Here is a 25875-nt window from a genome sequence, read left to right on the forward strand (position 1 = left end):
AAGGTTATTTAGGTTTAGAATAGTATTTTTCTGCTGGTATTTTGGTCATGCACTCAATCCTTGACTCCATTGACATCATATATAGGCTGTGTACTCAAGTCTAGTACCGTAGTATTTAAGTGACACATGTTAAAATCGTACCACCAAAGTGTTAAATTGGAAACACATCTGTTGTTCCGAGATATGGAGCTAGAATCATCATCAAAGTCACTAAATTTTTCAAAGTATAGTAAAATAATTGTTGTGTTACAGTATGTATATTGAATGTTTTGCTGTTGATAATCATTAATACATGAAATGTTTCAGGCTGTTCGAAACTGTGTTGCTTTGTAATCCAACGTTGGGGGCGTTTTTCCCATGGTTTTAAACAGGCATAAAAACGAAAGTACTATCCAATCCTGTTGTTATCTTTGCAATATACGCGATCATTTGGCTGTTGCTATGGGTGTGGTCATGTTGCCAGACATATTTGCATACAAGGTTCATTCACTTGTCTATGAATCCCTGATGTTATTTTTGCAATATACGTGATCACTTGGCTGTTACTATGGGCGTAGTCTTGTTGCTAGGAATATTTGCATACACTTTTTGAATGTTTGTTCACTTGTCTAAGAATCCGTCATCTTTGTGAAATACAGCACCGTTTGACTGTTGCTGTGGGCGTGGCCATGGTTGCTAGGGGTATTTGAATACATTTTTTGAATGTTTACTCACTTGCCTACCAGATGATGTTATTTGACCAAAATATACTGCCATTTGGTTGTTGCTAAGGGCGTGGTCATGGTTGCTAGAGCAAAATGTGTGCCCAAATGTTTTGAAGAAAATCTGCAGAATAACACTTATAGAAACATCTCACCAAGTTTCAGTCTCATTGACCAAGTACTTTTTGAGATATGTTTTTGACCAAAATTCACATTTTTATACCTAATTTAGGTAATTAGGAGATATCATAAGAATGCATACTTGAATTTCAATATCATTTAGTACATGCGTAATCCATAACAAATGAAAAATTTGCATAATTAATGATCTCAGGTAACTAGGCTGTATCTTAAATATGCAAGCTTCAAATGTCGTATAATATGTCCTATGAAGTTTGTTGCTACAACTTTTACCTTAAATGAGTATTTTGAATAATGAACGATATTAACTAAGTATCATGCACTCTTCAAATTCCGTATAATTTGGCACATACATTAACCTAAGAAAGCAGGCTTGTCCCAAAATAAGCCTGTTACCATAGTTGTTGTTTTTTTAGTTTAATGAGTTATTTGCATAATTAGTTATTCCCTTACGGGAGGCATTCAGTTTAAATTTGGTTTATTGGTTTATTAGTGTTGCTGCTAACAATCTTAGTGAGCCCCTGATACAAAAGGGATGCAATCAATCAATCAATCAATCAATAAATAAATGGGTAGACCGCCCGAGTGGGCCAAGTTGGCGATGGGCTGAGTTGGCGACGGGCTTTTGACATAACGTTAAACTGCGGCTACAGTGACGCCTTAACGGCAAAAATGGCGACACAGGATAACAAGAAAGGGACTGTTTTTTGTGATTTACCGGGGCCATACCCGATTACAGAAATCAAACCAGCGCTGAAAGCATTCCGACGAAGTAATGAAGCTATCTACTTATATGAAGAAAGTTCTACTACTGTCGAATCACTGGAAAGAGACGGGTTCCTTGATTTGCCACAGGTTATCTTCGCCACTCACAAACCCATGGCCAGTCTTTCCTTATTGTAATTTGTAGTGGTAGAATTATGTGTAATGCATATGATGCTTGAGTTCAAGAAATATATCGTGCCGACATGAACGCTGTAATGAAGAGGTATATGGGTTTTCATTTATGAAACATGATTATGTTCATTATAGGACCACATTATAAACAAATACATGTTGGCAATTTGTATCTTCGAAATTACTAGTAGTTTATATTCAGTTTGGTAGCTCACTTAATTTTGTAGCAAGAGTGTCGGATGAATGCATCGTTGCAATATTGGCTATTAAGGGCGCGGACGCGCACACTCGTGACACCTTCTCCGCCATCCGTTTTATCCCCTGTCTTCATATGACGTTTGAGTGAGCGCTTCCGCGTCGAGCGTCCTCGCAACGGGATATCGGTTTGACAGTGCGCCCACAACGTCGACGTAAGCGAAACCAGGAATCTACGGGCGACATGATGTTGTCGGGGGTGTTGTACTACAGAAAGACCACAGTGGCATGTATTATTGCCCTTTTCTTAGGAAAATATCATACGAATCTTGCTGCTACAAATGTATCAATCTCTATACTAGAAATTTTCGCCTTACAGGTAGGAATATATCGTCAAAAGGTTGTTATATTTAGTCTGTAGACCTGGAAAACAACAATGTATGAAATATTACACTCCCCTGTGAGAAAGACTAGGTTTTCAGGGTTTTCAAGTGTTTTGTTTGATATTTTCGTTGAATCTGAAGACTAATACATACAAGGAAGGAAATTAAAATTCAAAATAGACATCATCTGTAAGTAAGCCTTATTGCAAAAATACCCAGTCACCATCACTTCATGATCACACCGTTCGCACGCACATACGTTGTTTACGCGGTAACTGAGCCATTCTCTGGATCAGTCTGCTATATGCAAAGATTACTTTTAGTGTGTTCTATAGTCTGTATTCAGACGCAGATTATATTTTGTCGTATTCCTCAAAAACCTTCTGAAATATGTTTTATTTTAATGTTAGTTGTGTGCAAATACATAACCTATAACATACAAAAGTATGCAGGTACAGAACTATACAGAACGCGCTACTCACTCATTGGGGATTCGAACACCTAAAATATAATCTAGCGCCTGTCTTGGCTTTATGGGACGTCCTATCCTGTGCACACCATGTTTAATTATATTAATTTCAGCGGCAACAATAGTATTAAAGTTAAATTACAAAAAAGTCAAGACGACTGTTGACAGTCTATGTGTTCTATTGTGCACAGCTGACTGTAGCTGAAAAAAGGACCTCACTATTATAGCTCATATAACTATAGTGGTTCCAGATTACACACGGTACCACTTTAAATAGTCTAGCTGCTAGACCTCGGATGTTCTTCCGATACAATACGACATACGACCGAACATCGCTATCGAGGATGGAACATCCAAGTGGGCAAGCCCTCACTGCGAACTTCGTTCGCTTATAGTATCGAAAGAAAGCCCGAACGTCTAGCAGCAAGACTACACTTTAAACACCCCATTCGTTCTATTGGAGTTTTTCCCTAAATCACAATTCGTAATTACGTTGCAGTCTATAAATAAATATATAAATAAAATGCATTATGACATGGCGCCCTCACAGTTCTCTCCCACTTTGGTAACTAGGCACTCTGTGTCCTCAATCGAGTTCAACGTGTACAACATACTGGCCATTATTCACAAGCCAATTTGAACAGCGAACGTTAAACTGCAGCTGCGGCTAGAGAGACAGCCTGAACGGCAAAAATGGCGACACAGGATAACAAGAAAAGGACATTGGTGACCGTAGACGACACAGAAGATGCTTCGGAGGTGGCTTTTTGTGATTTACCGGAGCCATACCCGATTACAGAAATCAAACCAGCGCTGAAAGCATTCCGACGAAGTAATGAAGCTATCTACCTATATGAAGAAAGTCCTACTACTACTGTCGAATCACTGGAAAGAGACGGGTTCCTTGATTTGCCACAGATTATCTTCGCCACTCATGGATTTCTAGACGACTTCGATGCTGGATGGATGCGTGCGATGAAAGATGAAATGCTGAAGGTTGAGGATCAGACTGTTATTCTTGTGGGATGGAAAGAAGGTGCTGATTTAAGCTTATTTAGGTACAAAAAAGTCGCTGCCAATACTCAACCAGTTGCTATTTGGCTAGGTGAGATCTTACAGGAGATCAAAAAAAGACGAGCGAATATAAATATTTGGGGAGTTGGCCATAGTTTTGGAGCACATCTACTTGGCAAAGCAGGTCGCGAAAGTAAAGGTTTTGATCGAATCACCGGTTTGGATCCTGCGGGACCAATCTTCGAGAATTCGTGTGACGACGTACGCTTGAGTAAAACTGATGCCACTATGGTGGATGTTATCCATACTGATGGATACGATTCAACGGTGTTATGGTTCGACCACTACGGCTCAATCGTACCTTGCGGTACTGTTGATTTTTACCCAAACTTTGGCTACCAACAACCCGGTCGAAATGCTTTCGACATCGCAGGTAGTCACCATAGTGCCATTGATTATTTCATATGGAGTATCCCTAATCCCGGTAAATTTGCAACAAACCAGGTATTAGCCGGCACACCTGCATATATGAAACCTGTTTCAAAGGCAAAGCAAGTCAAAGAAACTGCGGAAATGGGCTACCATACTTTGACACATCACAGCGGATTGTACTACCTGGAGACGAATGAATCAGAACCCTGGGCTCCGGTACAGGTACCGGTACCGAAGAGAAGGAGTCGAGCCTGCATCGTTCTATAACGACTTGTTCTTTTGGTTGAATGGATACGTAATTACTGTTATCGAGACGGGTTTTATTTCAGTATAACATTTCGGTTTCTACAATTTGGGAAGGGGGTAGTTTGTGTATGCACGAAGTGGGTGATACTTCCATGATTGATGTCAATTTGGCAACAAATGCGACCATTGTCCTATACTTGGCGAAAACTTCAAAAATATAACGCCGTTGAATACCTTCAAAGTGAAAGATAACATTTGCTTCTTCCATGACCTACTTGCCGTTAAAATCCAGATAACGCCGCTAAACGTGACAACAGAATGACATTTACTATTAAAGTTCAGGGGCCAATCAATTCATGATTAAAGAAAAACCTCTCACCTTACCGAGGCCGAGGTCATATCGGCATAACAACACACCAAAGCACAAGTCAGTACTTGCAGTGTGTATGATACTTCCGAGTTCCATGGTGGATTCGTGAACAATAAATGCGACAATACGTATAAGTCTATTTTGAAAAAAGGGCATTGACCTACATTAGTTTTTAGTTTCAGTGTAATTATTTGTTGGGAATCAGATACGCTATTCTTGTAACATATTTACTGCAGACATAGGGTGAAAAATGTTCACAATATTTACACTGACGATTCATGAAACCAATGAAGTGAAACATAAGTGTCATTTCTATGGCAACGTACTGCCTTAGGAAGGTCATGCCTAACTATGATATACCGGTTACCACCAATCCTGTTTGATGGCAGATAGATATAAGCGTTACACGACTCGATGAAACTATGGCGGTAGCTATAGAAGCACAACTTCAAAGTTGAAACCTGCTCTTGTAATATACTTGAGGTATACCTAATATACTCAGTTAGCAAGCAGGGCTACACGGTAACTGTCACGGCTAGAATATATGGGCACTTGTAAAAATGACCATACAGTTGATCCGACGAACACCATATATTATAGAGCCATGAAGCAAGAGTCCCCCAAAAAAGTTTTCATAATGTGTTCCTCAGTTGGTTTTCTTTTAAAATTTCTCATTAAAATATGCATAACAGGCGCATAATTGTTGTGACTATATATGGCACGCACGAAAGTAATGTGCACAGTGTGATATACGGCAACATATCGATTACAACCTTTCTGATTTCAATGCATTTACATTCAACTGTGCATATAGGTCGCATTTCAGTTGAAACCTTCCAGAGAAAACACAGTCGTTTCTAATTCTGTGGAAGATCATAAACAAACAAACATGGCGTTGTCATGGCACATAAACAAGGGATTTGGCATGGACGCAGAGGAACAATCAATCTTCAATACTAGTAACAGTGGTATTATAGTGTTGTAATACTGCTATGGCTACAATCTCCTCGACAGACGGTACACCTAGCTGGTTCAAGGTCGCACATAACGATATTTTACTGGTATTATTGTATTATTGGGTTGTATACCTGGGCTTACCAAGGTCAGTTGTAAAAAAAAAAGAACAATATATATAGACCCTAGAGGTCTATTCTGTGGTAAAGTAGGCATCGGCTGCAGACATGTAATGATCTTAACCACAGATATAAAGGCCTGCACTAGCTGCAACTGACATTTTTGGAAAATATGACTTAGCCATAATATCGTATACCCTTAACAGTATTCGAATAACATGTAGGTAAACATATCTGTGTAGAAGTACACTTTACATGGTAAAATAAATCCAATCAAATTCATTTTTAGGTTCGCACCCAAAATTCAGTGACCCAACGCAATGCAATCATGATTTCAACCTGTTACTGTACTACTTATGGATAAAATTGACTTCAACATGTACAACGTCTAATTATTGGTCAATTTTCACGGAAAATATTTGTGGTTGTCTGATAAACGAAACAATTACAGTGATCTAATATGTGCGAGATATAAGCTTAAAACTAGGCAAAAGTTTCCTTATATTAAAATGAAACTTTCATTTCAAAGTTTAGTATATCGCGTGTATTTCATGGACTTTTCTTATTCAGTAACGATACGGGCGTCACGGAACACGTATGTGTGACACGTAACTTGCAATTCTGTCACAGATATTTAACCATAACTGTGTGCTTGGCATCAGGTGGCTGGACGTTTGGTGAAATACTTCTCGCCGTCATACTCATATTAATCTCGTGTGTATCCGTATGAGGCTATTTCCACGTGACCAACTTCTCTGGCCACAGCACCGACAGCATTTGAATAAGCCGAACAGCGACTTTTGAAACCATGACGACGAGCCACTTTGATTTTTTCTGTCAGATTAAAAAGGGAAGTACATATTCAGGAGACCCTTCCTGAGACACAAGTAAGATTCGACGGAGCGCCATCAACGACACGAATATGTCAGTCTACATATTCAATAATATAAGAGTGTTCGAAGTGTGAGGATGGGTAAATGAAGAATATGTACATAAAAACATACTGCGAGAGCGGTTATTGTTTTGTTTCTTCATTTTCTACAAAATATTGCACACATGTACAGGAATATAATATTGAATCCCTGGCGTCTGTTAATCTTATCACAATCTCAACCTTGGCAGGTAAGTCCATTCACCGCCAAATAGACATGGTTAACGTTACGTTTGCAATAGCTCTGGATCATGTGGATGTATATGCTACGAGGTTGGACACAGGGGGGGGGGGGAGACGGATGGAAACGAATGACAACCCGAATGACAGAAAAAGAATGACATTGGTAAACAGTTGAATGACACCCTTTTCTGCATTCAGTATAGTTGAATGACACCCCCTGCACTGTTAAACAAGTTGAATGACAGACGCCACTCTGTAGCATATTGTGGAATGACAGCATTTTTAATGTTTTGGAACTGGAATGACAACATTTCCAGTATGTAAACAGTGGAATGACACCCTTTTCTACATTCAGTTAGTTGAATGACACCCCCTGCACTGCTAAACAAGTTAAATGACAGCCGCCACTCTATATAGTATGATTGGAATGACAGCAATATCCAATATTGATATTGCTGTCATTCCACTGAGTGAAGGTATAAATCGTAACGATGCTATATAGGAACTAGACTAGGGAAACAAGTGCCTGTGATATATCAGTATGTTGATTTGATTTGATTTGATTTGATTTGATTTGGCAAAAAATATTCAGGAAACCACAAAACAAAAACGGAAATAACACTACAACCTTCACAAACAAACAAACAAACAAACATACAAACATATATGATGTCAGCTGACATTCATCTGACGATAGCCTCGACAATAGGTGTAGTGTAGGTATTATCTAACAAGGAAAGGTCAAAGTTCTACGTAACATTATCGCATTGTCCGATGTTGGATAATTCCACGTAATCACTGAAAACATGAAGGCACGGGCAATATCAGCGATAGTTGGAGCATATGTCGGAGATGCAGCCGGTAAGTCAGGGTGGTCAAAATGCATATGTCACATATTTTGATTGTGTCATTCAATCATAGACAGTGGAGAAGAAATGATTCATTCATAGACCGTGTAGGGCCTATGATTCAATGGACCATGGAGGTATAAGGTATATATTTTTACTATATTTCTCCCCTATATATATACCTCCTAGCTCTGGATATATACGCTGCGGGGTTCCGACTCGTCGTCTCCCAGCCCCACAGCGTTATCCAGAGCTATATACCGCCATGGCATGAGTGAACATATTAGAACATGGTCTTGCTTTCAGACAGAGTTAAGTACGGGACAATTCTAAGAATATCTCTAAACATACTGTGTGGGACATTGTCAGAATCGAGTATCGATTATACTCCGTCTGCAAGACCAAAAGGGGAGTGACATTGACAGACTCACTCCAGTCCTGCGTGTAGACACTAGACGGAGTAGGGAAACACCGTAGTATTGCTAATCAAATCCATGGTATACGTTGCATACCCAATGTTACGTAACTACATAATGTTACGGTTTTACTGGTTTTAATATTCTTTAGGCCTTTTATACCTCGATATGTGCTTGTCGACTTGTACATGTATTGCATAAAATATGTATGGAACACTATGGAGGGTAGCCCAAGTAGACCAAGGGTTCACAGTTCTGCTTACAGACGGGGCACGTCTGGACTCAATCTGATTAAAATCCGATGTAGATGTCGGCTAATCGTGCATTGCTATCTTACCATCGTTATTTAGCTTGAATTGACCTTCGTAGTAGATGTTTACGTTTTTAGCCTGATCGCCTCCTCTAGACATAATAACATTACAACAATTGCAGCTCTCTCCATAGCTGTTTGATTAAAAAGAGTTGATTATTTTATCTTATAAATTCTATAGCTAACTTATAAATCTCATAGATATGTTTGTTTTTGTTACATTCCATAGCCCAGCCCCTTCACTGGGTGTATAACCTATCAGATCTTGACAAAGCTGTGGAAGGATATGATAATCCAGAATTCAGGAAACCATCAGCAAACCCATACTACACCATAGCAACAGGAAGAGTTAGTGCATATGGTGATCAGGCTGTGGTGTTATTGGAGTCTTTAGTGGCTTGCAATGGTAAGGTTTTATTTTAAAGGCCCATATTTCAATCCCAGGTCTTCACATTAGCGTTATCTTAATAATGATTAGGTCTAACAAAAAAATCGTGTGGTTCAGACTATGTTGAATTTTAGAATAGATTTTTTTTATTTTTTTTATTTTTTTTTCATGTGCGAGTGTCTAGTTCAGGTTTTCCAATGTTTTCCATATGGTCTCTGTGTTGTTTATTTCTTCCTATGAGATGTACAGCCATTACAGATTGGTAGAACAGTTTTATATTGTCAATTTAATGTGATGTCAGTTTTCGCATAAACTATTTCTAGTGAAACCACAGGGGGCAGCGAGCATGTAATTGATTGATCAATCGATCGATTTATTGATTTATTTATTATTTCCATTCTTCTCCTCGTATCTAAATTAAAACACTCCTAATCTTATAATTGGCAAGAGATCACTTACATTAACAGTTTACTTTATCTCTCATCTGCTGGGAGATTATCACACTGGATAAACATTCGATCATGCATAAATTAGGCGTCTTTATTTAGTCAATAAAGAAAAGAGAGAATTACATTCAGCCTCAGACTTTTAGTGGTCTGAGATATAGCTGAGAACAAAGTAACCAGGGAAAGAAAAAGAAATAGTTTTATAACTCAATGAGTGAATTGATCAATATCACACATAAAATAAGTTATATTGCACCACAAAAATTGATCATTCAATTGATCAATCATTCAACCAAATAATAAATAAATCAATAAAGCGATCGATCGATCGATCGATCAATCGATCGATCAATTACATGCTCGCTGCCCCTTGTGGTGAAACTTCACAATTTTGGTGATTTTATTAATCGTCAACAAACCATACAACAACATAGCAACTGTCAACGAACCATACAACAACATAGCAACTGTCAACAAACCATACAACAACATAGCAACCATCAACAACATAGCAACTGACAGAGTCCTCCAACTTTTGTAAAGAACTGACAATATCATATTTCCTACATGTCAAAATAAAGTTTGACTGTGCAAGCTGTTTAAAACTGATTTTCTTGTATTATATATTGTGTGTTAATGGATGTAGGGTTGAACATTGATGATTATTGTGAGCGGTTGATAAAAAACTTTGGACCAGGTTCTGAATATGATAATTCAGAGAATGACACATTTATCCAGAAATCTGGAGTACAGTCAGCTTATCCTATACAAGGACCATGGAGACCATTTATTATCAAACACTTTCTTGCTAACCTTGAACAGAAAAAGTCACCAACAGGTAGGTTGCTCTTGTAGAAACAATCAGCGTTTCCTTTGTTTTTATTTATAGGGTGCCGGAAACAATACATTTCTTTTGTTTTCATTTATAGGGTTCCTGGAAAACAATGCGTTTCTTTTGTTTTTATTTATAGGGTTCCCGGAAAACAATGCGTTTCTTTTGTTTTTATTTATAGGGTTCCCGGAAAACAATGCGTTTCTTTTGTTTTTATTTATAGGGTGCTGGAAAACAATGCGTTTCTTTTGTTTTTATTAACAGGGTGCTGGACATTCTCAACACATCATCGCAAACCACGGCCTGTTTTACGGCACCGTTCTTAACGCACTGTCTTTATTTCGAAGTGTAGTGGAAAAAATAACAGCTCTGGTTTGCAAGAATGTCTCAACAAATCTCAAAAATTTTATTCTCTCTCTGAATATGTCAAGCCATGTAAAAGATAGACTCATCATCATCAGTTGAGCGAAAGTGAAAAAAGTATGAATACTGAAAGTTGAAGGGGGATAATACTGAGGGTGACAGTGGGGGTGGGAGGTTTAACTATTATATGGATATTATAAAAGGAAAGATAGGTGTGAAAGCAATTAAGTGGAAATAGAATTTTGAAAAGTTGCAAATACAATAATTTGGTAATTGCACTTGTTACAGATACATGTATACTTCAGGATACATTTTCTGTACGAATAGTTACTATTTTTGACTTTGGTAAAAATTGTTCACATTACTCTTGTTAGGGAGCCCTCTAGCATTGCGAGTTTATGTCATTTGCCTCCATATTTTGAGTGATATTGTTGTGGTGTTAAATTTCTCCCACCCTCCCTCCCGAGGTTGTTCAGGGAGTGTTGTTGTCCGTTGATATTAAAGAAATAAACCATTCCCCATTTTCACCCAATAGTGGCTGTGTTATTGTGTAATTCAAAAGTATTAATAATTAACAGGGTCACTTGGGTATAAGCCTGTCCCCAGCTTAATGATTTCCCTTGTTTTTATTTACCAGAGTTTTTACTCTGACATCACTCAATCTTTTTGTAAATTTTTAAAAATCTTCCTATAATTCTTCTTGTGTACAGGATCTGAAACTCAGGTTGATATGCATGCTGTAGCTGTTGTTCCTCCACTTGTTGCTAAGTATGCTGGACAACCTGATCTCCTTGACAAAGTAAAGTCTGTCATTGAAGTAACTATGTTACATGAAGAAAACATAGCCATTGGATTGGCAGCTACTAGGTAAGAACATGTTAAATGCCAACCCCCTACCCCTGTGTTGTCTATCATTGAAGTGACTGTGTTTAAATACATGAAGAAAGGAGTGCCATTGGATTGGAAGCACCTATGTAAATATGTAAAAAAAAACTTGTTGATTTTTTTTATTTGCATGGTGTTCATTTCAAGGTATTTTTTAAAACATGATATGCATGAATGATTGACTTCTAAGCTAACCTCTCTCTAAGCTAACTCACTCTCTCTCTCTCACTCTCTCTCTCTCTCTCTCTCTCCATCCCTCTATCCACCCCCCTCCATCCATCCCTCCATCCATCAGAAAACAATGATACCTACTCAAGCTGCTGAAGGTGGTGTCATCAGTTCTCACAAAGAAGAAGAATCACAGACCAGCTGAATGACAAATTTGGTACACAGTGTGTTATCCTATCTCAGCTTTCTCCTTTCTGTACACCATTATACATTCAGGGCCTGTGTAATCTGGGCTACCATTCAAAAGTCCTTAAAATTACAACACTAGCCAGGGTAATACAGCCACAGACAAAGAAGTGTCTATGTTACAGCATTGCTAAGAACCTCTGTGCATGTATAAGGCTGGGTTGGAGATCCTAATTAAGTTATAGTATCCTTTCAGATTGTTAGAACAACATGTCTTGCATGGGTGTGACGGTAAAGCTGTGCAGAAAGTGATTGAAATTTTAAAAAGTGATGATAGAAAAAATCCTACTGACAAAGATTGTGAAGTGGCGAAAAACTTAGAAGAAGTACTGGAGTACACTACAGCATCAAACAGAGAAGCAGGAAAGAAGTTTGGAATAATGTGTGGTGAGTGAAATAAAAAGTTTCTTGACTGAAAATCATCTCATCTTGATTCTGTTATGGTGACCGTACTTAATTCTATCACGTCATTGATTGGCAGATGGCAATCCCATGGTGCTTAGGCCTAAACAATTGTTTGTTTCCGGTTACCTGACCCCATCTAGTTTTTCATTGCCGACCCTAAACATTTTTTAAATGTATTTAAGAAAAAAATAATAAAATTGAGCGTAATTGGAACTACACAATTTTTTTAGGCCATATCTGAGCAAACATCGTTTATTGTTGCAGTTTGGAAAATTTGATAAAACACATGGTTGCAATGAAAGTATCACCAACATGTACTTGTTTTAACCTATCAACTGACCCATCATTTTAAAGGTGATACAATGAAAAAACACAGAAATAAATATGAGTGCCCTTATCTTAAAAAGGTTACTGCAGAATACACTTTTTAATTTGCTGAAAAGTGTTTTTTTTAAAGTTTTTATTTACAAGATTCATCAATGACAGTGAAATTGAATCCGTAGATATATTATATGAAAATAAAACACATTCCCAGAATATTGCCACATACATCATAACTTAAGATATAATAAAGTGCAGAAATACAAAATAATGAAAATATTTTCGAAGCAGAAAAATCAATGATGGGAGAAGTGTACGGAAACAAGTCAATATTCATTGTCAAACAACACAAATCTATTTTACTCTCAGTCTAACCCTAATTATGATAATTAATAAAATAGTCCTGCATTGGTAATTAAATCTACAGGAATAGAATATTGTCAAAATCATCATAAGTAATGGATACATCAGCAACATTTGTAATAGGTATATTTATAATGATACAGGAATAGTTATCATTATTTTGTTCAACCTTTCTTGAAGATATACCAGGTGCTTTCAAGACAGCAGTCCATGCCTTGATATCATTACCAGACTACAAGTCAGCAATTCGGGCCACAATACTGGCTGGTGGATGTAATGCAAGCAGGGCTGGGTTTATTGGGGCTTGTAAAGCTGCACAGGTGAGTTAGTTGTTAGTTTCTGTCTCCCTGTTGTACATGGCTGTAATACAAGCAGGGCTGGGTTTATTGGCACTACATGTAAAACTACACAGGTGAGTTAGTTTCTGTCACCTCTAGTATACATGACTGTAATGCATGCAGGACTCAGGGCTTGCAAAGCTGCACAGGTAAATTCCTTTCTGCCTCCTCTAGCATACATGTAATACAAGCAGGGCTGGGTTTATTGGGGCTTGTAAAGCTACACAGGTCAGTTTAGTTTATATCTTAACTGTTGTACTTCACAGATGCCAAGTTCTACTTTTTAAGTTGATAGATTTTGAGTACCAAATTGTCAGTGTTCCTGCTAATTTCAGTCATGAGCCATATTAACTTACCATGATTCTCAATTAGAAATTCTGTATGTGATTCCATAGACAACAATTTTTGATCCAGTCTGTGGTGTTTCCCCTGTGGTTTCGCATACCCCTGAGTTGCCATGCCATTGCCAATATGACCTCCTAACCTCATGAATATTCATATGCTTAATTAGAAATTTTTCAGGGATTTAATCATTCTTTCTAGAAAGAGGAATACATTTAAGAATTGGATGATATTGTAACATCCTAATATATTAACTTTCTCTTGTTTGTGTTTTTCCAGAATGGCTTGGAATGTATTCCTGAAGAGTGGAAGAAAGAAACTTGCCAGTACGACAAAGTATTAGAATTAGCAACAAATTTAGTGCAATATTAAAATATACATAATTATGTCACTCATTTACAAAATACCATAGATTTATGAAATTCTATATTTTACCTATATAGTTTTTTTTAAATTTTAATAGTGATATCAAATCTATGAATTGATTTATACATGTATGTTATTTGAAGGATGAGGCAAAAAGCCAGTAAACTTCTCTTCTAAGATACTTTTGTAAAAAAAGTCCATCTTGAAATGTCAGCATATTGTACGTAAGGAAACTATTTTTCATTAAAAGGTGAATACTTGGTGAGAAATGTAACCAATTATTGAAATCAATGGGTCACACAGAATGATTTTTTTTTTACTCCATATTTGTGAAGAAATACAACATCATTCTGATTAAGATCTAATGTGGTGAATAATGACGCAACATCTTTTTTTACCTCTGGTTCCATCATTGTTTCAATTTTGTTGGTTTTTCTACACAAGGCACTCACTTCCAAAAACAACAAATTGAAAACAAGTGATGGTAAACGAAGGAAATCGAGGTAAATAAAGAAATTGCGTTGTATTCGCCACATCAGATTGAGTTGAAATATTCTTCATCATATTCATGCAAGGAGTAATGGCCATGGGGGATGAAGTGTCAAAGTTTTGAACTATGGCATTGCAGCACCGACTTTAAGATTAATTAAAAGTAAAATTGTTTCTCAATGACTATTACAAACATCTTGCATACATGGTGATCATGATTAATAGGATTTTTATGAATTAGTTAAAATAGATTCTTGGCCCAAATACTGTTATTCAAAAATGAATTTTGTCCTTCTCGTCTATTTTGCGTATGCATATACACACATGTATCACATTACTTTCCCAGTGTAAACATATATGATTGGATAGTCTGATCAGTAGTTGTTTATAGTGGAAGGGTAACATGTTAATTGGACATATCACAGACAAGGGTGAAGAAAGGCTGTGGACAAATAGTTTGTTAGTTTATTCATCTCCCCTCCACTGTCTATGGTTTGTTCTAGTAGGATTAGCTCTGCACTAATTAATGCAAGTTAATTAATGTTGATAAATCAGTGATAACGGTAGGAAATAGGAAAAGAATCAGAGGAAACCATAGTTATTTATTTTATTATTATTTGATTGTGTTACTATTATTTCACAAATGTAGAGAGAAACAAGAAAATATTGGAAATCCAGGATATCATGAAAAAAAGCTGTTTATCCCTCCTGGTATTATTGCCCCAAGGAAGGGTTTTAATCTTGAAATGTCAGCTTTTCACAACAAAATTTTTTTAATTGTTTGAAGTAGTCAATTTTAGGAAAAGACAACTATTATATAGGCAATTTATACACTATTTTTTTAGTTCCTTACAACCAAACAAAAAGTTGATAAAGTTTTGTCATTAGACTTTTTTGCCCCAAGTATGCAATAGATATTAGAAAAAAACAACATTAGTCAATTTTAATATTCACTATTTTCTAGTTCCTACATTTCGACCAAACAGAAAACAAAAAGGTTTGTCATGTCCCTGTACCCCCCCCCCCCTTCAATCTTTTTTAGGACGAGCGCCCTCTAAGTTGAGCTAAAACGACGGTCAACAGAACATTCCGGAAGTAATCTGTGGTCTCGAACGTGCTGCACTGGCGTTACTGATCAAACCTGATTATAGTTGAAAGCGAAGTAAGCGGTAGTTTCAATATATTTGGTGCCATTTTAACATTTACCGACACAAAATGGCAGAGGCGTTGGAAGAGGTAAGTCATTTCTCACACAAGACAAAGGGGAAACAATCGTCCCGGGTTATTTCATCAACGTGCTCTATGTTAGTATTGTTACACACGTGCTCACATGCTTGTCGGCAGTACACAATTTTGTACTATAAATTTCAAACAAAGCAGAAGACGAAAAAATCATGTCACAGTCTATGAAAGTCTAAGCAACCGTCCAATTCTGTACAAGCTGCAGTGAGGAGAATGATCTCGATTCAGTATGAACATACACTTATACACTGTATGGGGAGAATCTGTGAAAGACGGACATTTGTCTGGTCAAAGGTCACAGCATTCTAGTAAAAACTGAAACATCATTTATTTATGATATTGTCGTTATCATATACCCATTCTGCTATTACGTGATTGATAACATTAGGATTCTTCTCAATATGTGGCACAAAATATTGACGAATCAAGAAACAATTTAATTTTTCATAATCTCTGCTAGCATCATTGAGTGAACAATACAACTTACAAGTACATCCATATGTAATTACATATTTTGTAAAATATGACGTGCTGCCACCCTATCAGGTAATCTAAGAAAGGGATACCCCAATTTGGCTGCATGGCATGACTTGTTCTACAATCTATAATGGGCTTGTTTTACTTTTAAGTATGTATGATACATTAATAGTGGCTCATCCAGCTAACTTCACCATCAACTCCGAATCCTGGAAGAGGTGAATAAACATACACAAATCACAACAAGAGAAAAAAAAAGATACAGAAAAAACAAACAACGGAATGGAACCTTTATCTGAGGAAGAACTGCATGGTGATAGTGAATTCCTTTGTCTGTATTGTTACAACAAGACTATTTCCAGTTACATGAATGTCTTGAAAATTTCTTCTCATAGGCTACAACCCAAATTTTCACTGACATCTCATCACCCCATTGATATAGCAGTCCACTGTAGTAAATCCTTGACAGTGCTGATGAGATTTCAGTGAAAATGAACCCAGAGTCTATGAACATTTATTCATGTACAAAATATCTTAAATCTGAGAAAGAAGTTTGGATGATTTGTACCTTCATTCTGTTTTCCTTTCAGTTGAAACTTGACTGCGAGGAGGTGAAAAAATTACTTGGTCTTTCAACACGACAGAGAGTCAAGGATATTTTATCAATAGAACAACGGAAAATTGAGACTCAAATAAAAAAGAAAGAGGATGAAATAGCAGCTAGCAATAAAACAAATAGTGACCAGGCTGGAGCAGAAGGAGGTGAAGCAACAGTTGCAGCACCAAAACCAGAAACCAAGACACGTGTCTATACAGTGAAAATTACATCATATGGTATGTACTTGCATTTAATTTCTACTTGCTAAAGTCAGTGTTTGGAAAAAAAACGAATCTCAAAGTTTGCATATTTCAGAAATGTTTCGATTGTGAGTACAGAAGTTAACAGATTTTTTTATTCATAACTTTGAACCCATGAAAATACTTTCTTTCTTCACATTTTAAATACGACCACCGAGAATACTGAAAAGCTGTTCCTGCAAATATCCTCAATTATGCCACCATCACAGTGGCACTCACACAACATATGGTACTGTGATATTCATGGTTTTCATTTCTTGTGCAGGTTGGGATCAGTCAGAGAAGTTTGTCAAACTCTACATTACTCTCAAGGGTGTTCACACAATACCAAAAGAAAATTGCAAAGTGAAGTATGATGATGTGTAAGTAATTAATACAAGTCTTCTTATTGTCGGAAGGTTTATACCAAGACAAACAAATGCAAACAGAATGATTACATCAAAATAATCAATAATGTATACCTAACTGTTGTTATTCACCTGGAAAAATAATGGCAGTTCGGAACGTTTCGACTCATATTTTTTGAGCATCTCAGAACCAGGGACATACACATAGACACAGGTTCTTGTAATGTAGAATTACCAGGGTATATAAATCCATATTTTCTGTTCAAAGACAATAACTTGGCTTGTGCATGGTATAGTACCAATTGTGTATAAACATAACTGATCCAAAAATCAACTGATGCTGCAAATCTAAATTATGTAGGAAATTTGCTAAATTTAGAGATAAAAAATGGATGTATTCTTGATGACTTTTGATTACTTATTTGTAAGTGTTATGTGATGATAAAATTTTGATCGGCTACCATGCACTACCAGTTAGTTGAGACATAGTTGGTTGGGGTGATATGAAATACCTGGTGTGAGTGCAGTGTTCTCCCCAGGATGGATTGCAGGGATGGTAGGTAATTTGCATATTAATTTACATAAGAATAGCATGGAAAATTGCTTATTGGTTTGCATAGTGGTCAGCATATAATATGCATGTCTTCAACACTGGAACAAACTCTGACATGTTTATTTTAACACATAGACCCCTGTACATTGGGGATCAGCCATTTCTATTCTTGTCAAAATATTATTGTGATTTTGTCATTCAAAGATTACTAAAGCTCAAGGATGGTAGAACACTTTTGAAGCACGGGTAGAAACCTACCAAGCATGATGGCCTAGATGGCAAGGACTGTCACCATGCTTACTCTATAGTGGGGAGAACACTGGAATATATGTACAAGTTTAAAATAAAAAGAGTTGACATTCATCAAAAGTTGCTCATCATCTTGCACTTAGAAAATGAAAGATAAAACTCTTTCTTAGATAACTAACATTGTATGTGTTTTCTTACAGGTCTGTAAATGTATTTGTAGGAAGTTTAGATGGCAAGAATCATGAACTTATTATCAATAATTTACTGAAACCAATTTTACCAGTAGACAGTCATTTCAAAGTAAGTAGTAGTACGTTATATTAATTCATCCAGTGAATTTAACAAGATGAGATATGACTAGTAGTACTACAAAAAAATATCTTTTCTGAGCCTTAGAAGTCATTGTTCCAATTCTGTGGAAAGTTTCATATTAGCTTTCGATCGGATTGTACAACAGAATCTTTCTAAACACAATCTTCAAAGTCATAATTTTTTAAGCATTATTACTGAGTGACTTGCAAGACAATTTCTGTCACGAATATTGTTGACTGTTTCTATTGTTGTTGAAGTTGTCGTTTAAGGAAAGTTGACTATTAAACAAGTCTTGTTTGTCACTTCAACCTAAGTTTGGATCGATGCCAACTCCATACTGATAGTGGAAGTGAATGAAACCAATGCTTGGCTATTTTTCTAGTTGACAATACATTGTGAATGAACATTTATCAAGTCCTAGATTATAACTAAAAAAGTTGCAAAACATTGAAAAATGTGTAAAAGTGTTTGTTCCTGTACGTGCAATAACAAACTTTTTTTTTACACACTTCTAGATTTTTTCAATTTATTGAGTTATAAGCATGGACTTGATAAATGTTCTTTCACATTAACATTTGTATTTCCAAGTAGAATAATATAGTAAGGTTGTTTTGCAAATTAAAAATCCAATATAAATACTCATTTATCATCCATATTGCCGCTTTAAACAAAGTGAATTTGCATGCCATGCTTCCCCACAAAAACTGCTTACTTGATGCCATTGTTCTTCAAAATGTTAGTGGATACATGTACATTCACTGTAGGGTCCTTTGAATTCTGATATTCAAGTCCTGCTTATTTTTCACCTCACCACTAGGTAAAAACAGATACTTTAATAGTCTTTCTTAAGAAGAAAGATAAAGCAACATGGGAGTATGTTACTGCCAAAGAAATGAAGGCAAAGGAGAAAAAGTAAGTAACATGTGTCTGCTGCCCTCAAGAGGCAGAATATAACATTTTTGTTTGTCACCAAAAATGTTCATCAGCCTGGTAGATTAAACGATTTAGAACCCATAGCACCAAACTAAAGCATTTTCAGTATGTACCACAATTATTAATAGCATCCATGTCAAGTGTAAAAGTATACTGTTTCATTTGCTAATTGACCACATTAGAGAAAGGCCACATGCTAGGCTTGTAATAAACCAATTGAAACAGTATACTTGATATGGATGCAATAAATGATTGCATATCTACTATGAACTTGACATTGTCTTTACTCCGCAAAATTAAAATTGAAATAGGTCCATGAAATACAAAAAAAAGACAACATTTGTGTTATTTAGGCATTGAATGGCAATACATAATGAGTTCTTAAAAATTACATCAGTAAAAAAAGGAGCAGCACAATCTGAACTGGACATTGATACTGGATACCACTGACTTTTTGTTACCAAATGATAGGAAAAAACAAGTTTTAAAGTATGCTACAGTATTGAATAAACCGTGCCAGCCATCATTTCTGGTTAAAAATCTGCTTCCAGTGGTGAAACTATACTTTTTTTGGTAACCAGAGTATTTCAAACATTCAACTTTTCTTGTATTTTCAGTCCAAAATCTACTTCCAAACAGTGCCCTCAGTGGTGAAAGTGTATATTCGTTTGTCTTTCTGGTAACAAGCCTATCCCCCCCCCCATGCAGCATTCAAAATTATTCTTGTATTTCAATCCACTTATAAACAGTGCCTCCAGTGGTGAAACTATGCATTCCTTTGTCTTTCTTATAAACCAGCATATTGTATATTGTACTATTTATTGATGTGAAACTATTACATTTCAGATCTCCCGATTATTCCAAAGCCAAAGACCCAAATGAATCCATCATGGAGCTGATGAAAAACATGTATGATGAAGGTGATGATGAAATGAAACGTAGTATCGCCAAAGCATGGACTGAATCAAGGAATAAGACTCCTGGAGCCCCTGGAATGCCTGGAGCTCCTGGAGCTCCTGGAGCCCCTGGAGGAGATATGTTTGGAGGAATGGAAGGACTTGGTGGATTGGGTGGATTGGGAGGAATGATGGAAGGTTTGGGTGGACTGGGTGGAATGGGGGGAAAATAATGGGTTTATCGAACTGTTTTTGGCCTCTGTGGAGGAAAATGCTTAATTTGGAGCAGTATGTTGATCATCATGTTGATTCGTGTAGACATATGTGTCAGAAAATCACCCTAGATATTGCTTTAGAACAAAAATTCTACCTTATTGGAACAGTACATTTGAACGAGGTTACCCCTTTTAAACTTTTACTTTATACACATTCCATAACTTTGATTTTGAGGCCATTTGCTGACATGTATCATTAGTTTTACTATTAAAAGATACTGCTTGGTAAACAGTGCCCTCTAGTGGCATAGGTAGGTTTATCATCAGAATACACTTTTACTGCATGGTAAACAGTGCACTAGTGGCCCCTAAGTTGTACAGGGAGTTTAATTAAAATAGTCATTATTTTATGAAGCCATTACAAGGCAAAACATGATGTCCAAACCTGTATTTAAGTTGATGGTTTGAAGAGCCATCCTTGTGTTATGATGCTACATCATGCCTGGCGTAGAATCTAGTCATGGGGGGGGGGGGGGGGGGGGGGAAGTTTTGGCTCTCACTTTTCCCCTACCACACATGGCATTTCACTAGCAGCTATTTATCTTAATGACGTTTTTATTGCATTTGAAATTTGTCCTGTTGTGAGATGATATAAATAGGATCTAAAGTCTTCATTCACCAATTAAGGCATTCAGAATCAGAGATTAAGTATCAATGTATCCCAATAATTAAAAGTCAGTAACTTGTACGATTCAACTCAGAAATCAGGAAATACAAAGAAAAGGAAAGAAAATAGTGACTGAACTTGTTCAAAGGTACTAAACTTGGCAACTTATTCAATGATGACAGGTAAACTATCTTAAGGATCACATAATTACCATATTCAATCATCGCTGCAGGAAATCATAATCTAATTTTAGGTTTGAATAAACACCACTAGTGAAATGCCAGGCGTGGTAGGTGAAAGACCAGTGCCAAAAAATCCCCCACATGTCTGATTCTATGCTACGCCATGCTTTAATTTAAAATAACCACCACCCCATACACCACAATTGAATTTGAAACACTGTATGACAGATAGTCAAGGAATATCTGAGACTTGTGTAGTGAGTCTTAGCACTGATACAAACTCTATAAAGTACTGTATTTTGTCCTGAGTTAATATTACAATCAAGTCTGTGTGAAAAAAAAATAAAGTAAATCTTTTCTACCAACCTGTTTACAGTGGTTTATGTCTTCTTGAAATCATTGATGCTAGAAAAAAAATGTTTATTTGGTCAGTGAAGCATAAAAAGTAGTTATTTTGTTACACATCCAGGGGTTCTAATTATGAGTAATGTTTCACCACTTCAGGTCGACAGCTTTATCAAATTGTTTATTTGCTGGCGTTTCTGCTAGGCAGTACATCATCTCTTTGATCACATCATTGCCACTACACTGCCTTACGGTAAAACCAGCAAACAGACAGTTTGACAAATCCTGTTGACCTGAACAGGTAAAATGTGACTAGTAATTAGAACCCTTGGTCAAGTAACACAAACTATTTATTACCAAAACAACATTAAGGCTATCCTAAATAGCACTTGGATTCAGAAAATTTCACTTGCCTTGCCAAGCATTCCAACCATCATGCAACTGGGCAAGCATTTACTTTCTCAAGCTATTGCCTTCCAACTTTTACAAGCAGTGCCACCAAGAGTGCTGTTAGTAGATCTGTGATCACATCTAACTCTGGTCACCATGGTTACCTGAGCTTTGAAGTCTGCAGTTTTAGATGAGAGCGCTGAAGTTGTGATGTCGGTTACCCTGACTCTAGGTTCTGATTTCAGCCACCCCAGCAGAGAAATGAAGTAAGCCATCAGTGGTGAGGCTGGGTGACTGAGACTACGAAGTGTAAGCCAAAGAGAATTTTGCATCTAGAAGCAATACATTGCTCTCCACAAATATGAATGGACAGACTCTATGCATACTAGCTAACTGTACATGAAATAATGTACTAGCTAGGCCCTTATTAGCCGTAACTCAAGATGGCACCTTACAGGGATAGTATTGTAACCATGGTTTCAACCATATCCCACAATGAAGAAATAATTTGAAAGTGGCGCAAACTGAGTTTATAAGCTTTTTTACTCAAATGAAAAATTTCTTACATAAAACCAGGATTAACTTATCTAGTATAATGTTAATGTCAACACATGCATTCTACTGCATTAAAAGTGTCTTCTGACATTGTTAATAGTAGAACAGTTGCTTGCACAGTAGGGATTTCCTTGAATTTTTTATACTGTAATAAAGTACGTCATCGAAATGTCTGAGTTGAATTCATACTACAGCAAACGGTAAACCGATCTTCAGTATACAGGTGACTGTGTTCTTAACTACTCTAAACTGTAAACTATGATAAATTTGTTGAGAACACTTGCCATCAGGTCAGAATCACTCACAACAATAGGTAACAGGCATTGAAATAGACATTAGTTACATTTCAAGGGAATCAATTTCAACATATTATCAGCAGAAATTGACATAGCACGAATAGGCCCCATACTTCATAAGCGTCTATTTCACACTGATAACACGCGATTTCACGTCAGACAATCCCATAATGCATTGCTATTTTCTAACACAACTTTGGTGACTATTAATAAGCTTTCTCTCTCTGTTTTTCTTATCCGTATTCACACTGTTGACGTGTGAAGAGCCGTGTTTTTGTTGTTATTGAATTGTCATCCTTTTGTAGAACAACGATAAAAGGTACAACGTCCTTTGTAGGTGTCAAAAACCATCGTTTTCTGATGGAAAATTAGTTCATTGTAAATGAGTTTGTGATTTACATAGCAAACAATGGCATGAGATCGGTACCTTCGACTTTTGTTATAAGCGAGTTTCTTACTTGTCTGTGTTTGTTACTTGTCTGTGGTTTGCACTAACGCATTCCCTCAAGCCAGAGTACATATTTCTGTTGAAGCAGCGAAATATGTACTCTTAACCTTGGCGGTGCCGTAGAAGAGGCTAGCTGTGGATTACGACGATGGTGCAACGAGGTTCAACAAGCTTTCTCTCTCACTTTCATGTTTTGTTTTTCTTACCCGTGTGGACAATTTAGTAGCCCCTGTTTGAATTTCATGGTTTTGAATAACTTTATTCAATGGAGATAAAAGGATTAAGAAAGGAGGTGGGGGGGGGGGCAATCAATTGTACAGAAACAACAGCAAGCGTTTCGTGTTCTGGTTGAAGGGAGACGTATTTTTGAACCAATGTTCGGTACTTCTAGTATAAACAACTGTTTTTCGAATCCCAAATCCCAATCCACCAAAATTTTTAATATTCCATATAACCATGGTGGTGTTATATTTCCATGATATATAACCATGGCACGTACGTACACGCCATTTTCAGTGTTGTTAATATTAGGCATTCATCATAACAAATTATAAATTTCACACACACACAAAAAGGAAAACAGGGGATTATTAATTTCTCAAGAGGAATGGTGATAAATCGACAGCCTCGAGACAACCAGGTGTATCTTTGTAATATAAATGAATTTACTTGTTCACTGTAATAAGTAGACCCAAGCTATGACGACAATACCTTGAGGTGTCGTTTACGATTATTTGCCAGCGGTGACTACTTTGCACTCTTAAATGTGTACATTAATTAGACAACATCAGTCATTAGATTTATTAAAAGTCGTAAACACCCCAATGTATATGCATCTGTACAGATGAATTGATATAAATATTAATGTAAGTGATTGATCATCAGTTTGAAATTATATACTTTCTGACACGACTTTGTGTGCACCTAATCCCAAGAGTCTAACTGCAGCTTTTTATACTTGTTGGTAGCTTTTCCTTCTTTATTGTTAATTATGAAGAGGGACCGGAATAACTAAAATGTTAAATTTTAATGTGATAATTTGTTGTTATCGGTACATGAAATTACGATTTTATAATGTGATTTTGAATTTGTTTCAGTTTAATATAGGAAAAAAGAGGTGATTACGAGTTACGACCCCGGCCCACCTTGAGAGAGAGAGAGAGAGAGAGAGAGAGAGAGAGAGAGAGAGAGAGAGAGAGAGAGAGAGAGAGAGAGAGAGAGAGAGAGAGAGAGAGAGAGAGAGAGAGAGAGAGAGAGAGAGAGAGAGAGAGAGAGAGAGAGAGAGAGAGATGTAGCTAGTCAACTGTTCAAGTTAGTTTAGTGAGAGAAATTTCAAACACAGGGAATGTCTCGTTTTCTTTCGTTTATATATAATAGATCTGAAGAAAATGAAGGAAAGACACAAATTTGAATGATGACTTTGAGAATATTGCAGAGTTGCAGTGTAAAAAATCTGACTAGTGCCATCAACGTCAAACGCTTCGAAATGGCAAATTTAAACTTTTCGTAAAGCCCGCTAATATTGGCTCCTTCAGGCAAGCAAAATTTCTAATGCATTTTCACTGTCATTATTCCGGTGTGCAGAAGAGCGAAACATTACACCGTATTTTTATTACCACAGTTCAGCCCTACCCACAAATAGTTTAATATAGGTGAACCCATATGCATTGTGTTTTCAATGTCAGCGAAAGGTTATCGCTTTGTGAATAATATTGACAAAACCGGGGAGTCGGAACGACAGTGAAAACAAACGTGAAACTAGTCAGAACATAGCACATTAGCAGTCATGACGGACACACTTGTGGACGGTACCGTGCCGCCTTTGCCCCCAAGATACCGTTTCAGGGACCTGGTTTTGGGGGACCACTTTGCAGAAGGAGAAGACAGGTATGTTATATTTTCAGATTTTCATTCTGCGTTGTTTTTTAACCCGATTGGACACTCGTTTGCCTTGCAGGTCAGATCACTATCACGAGCCACTCAATGCGGGCATCGAATGGGACGTACTTTAATACACGTACGTACGTGTACGTGGATGCCCCTTTCTGCTTCTCTTTTTGTCTTTCGGCGCATCGGTCGTATTTTTAGGCAGTTTCACTCTACATATCTTGGCTATTGTCAGGAAAACAGATACTGTCATTCAGTATTTGCCCGAAGACTCCAAAATCAAGCGCCCAAACGAGCTGGCGTAACTCAGTAGCCACACAGTATGTCAATTGAAAGTGGCATGATATCTAGTTACACGCATTAATTTAAAAAATTCAGCTATCCAACATGCGAAGTAGATCTAAATGATTAGAAGCTGGCTTATTATAGGAGTAAATACTTGAATTATTTAAAGGTCAGTTC

The 25875-nt window shown here is 36.9% G+C and overlaps 4 protein-coding genes across 7 annotated transcripts in view; all 4 read left to right on the plus strand.

Moving 5' to 3' along the window:
- Window positions 1–3479: 3479 nt before the first annotated feature.
- On the plus strand, window positions 3480–4499 carry LOC144441370 (pancreatic lipase-related protein 2-like). Its single transcript, XM_078130926.1, has one exon. It carries the CDS (start codon window positions 3480–3482, stop codon window positions 4497–4499), a length of 1020 nt encoding a protein of 339 aa, XP_077987052.1.
- A 3330-nt stretch (window positions 4500–7829) lies between these two features.
- LOC144441371 (crystallin J1A-like) lies at window positions 7830–14078 on the plus strand (the record flags this gene model as incomplete). Its single annotated transcript, XM_078130927.1, has 7 exons — window positions 7830–7896; window positions 8839–9015; window positions 10090–10281; window positions 11349–11505; window positions 12134–12324; window positions 13207–13346; window positions 13986–14078. Coding segments are annotated over 7 exons (1017 nt in total), but the record flags the coding sequence as incomplete, so codon positions are not given.
- A 1569-nt stretch (window positions 14079–15647) lies between these two features.
- LOC144441020 (calcyclin-binding protein-like) lies at window positions 15648–21848 on the plus strand. The gene is made up of 6 exons (XM_078130531.1): window positions 15648–15797; window positions 16871–17114; window positions 17404–17500; window positions 18488–18587; window positions 19417–19511; window positions 20379–21848. The coding sequence occupies exons 1-6, from the start codon at window positions 15777–15779 to the stop codon at window positions 20659–20661; spliced, it is 840 nt and encodes a 279-aa protein (XP_077986657.1). The 5' UTR covers window positions 15648–15776; the 3' UTR covers window positions 20662–21848.
- A 3454-nt stretch (window positions 21849–25302) lies between these two features.
- Window positions 25303–25875, plus strand: part of LOC144441141 (potassium channel subfamily T member 2-like) — a 229253-nt gene continuing 228680 nt past the window's right edge. For all 4 annotated transcript variants that reach the window (XM_078130675.1, XM_078130676.1, XM_078130677.1 and 1 more), the window contains exon 1: window positions 25303–25413. In XM_078130675.1, the coding sequence (XP_077986801.1) occupies window positions 25313–25413 (101 nt within the window). In that variant the 5' untranslated portion in view covers window positions 25303–25312. The remainder of the gene's footprint in view (window positions 25414–25875) is intronic.

The sequence above is a fragment of the Glandiceps talaboti genome, chromosome 10 (genome assembly GCF_964340395.1).
Source record: "Glandiceps talaboti chromosome 10, keGlaTala1.1, whole genome shotgun sequence".
NCBI classification, from domain to species: Eukaryota; Metazoa; Hemichordata; class Enteropneusta; family Spengelidae; genus Glandiceps; species Glandiceps talaboti.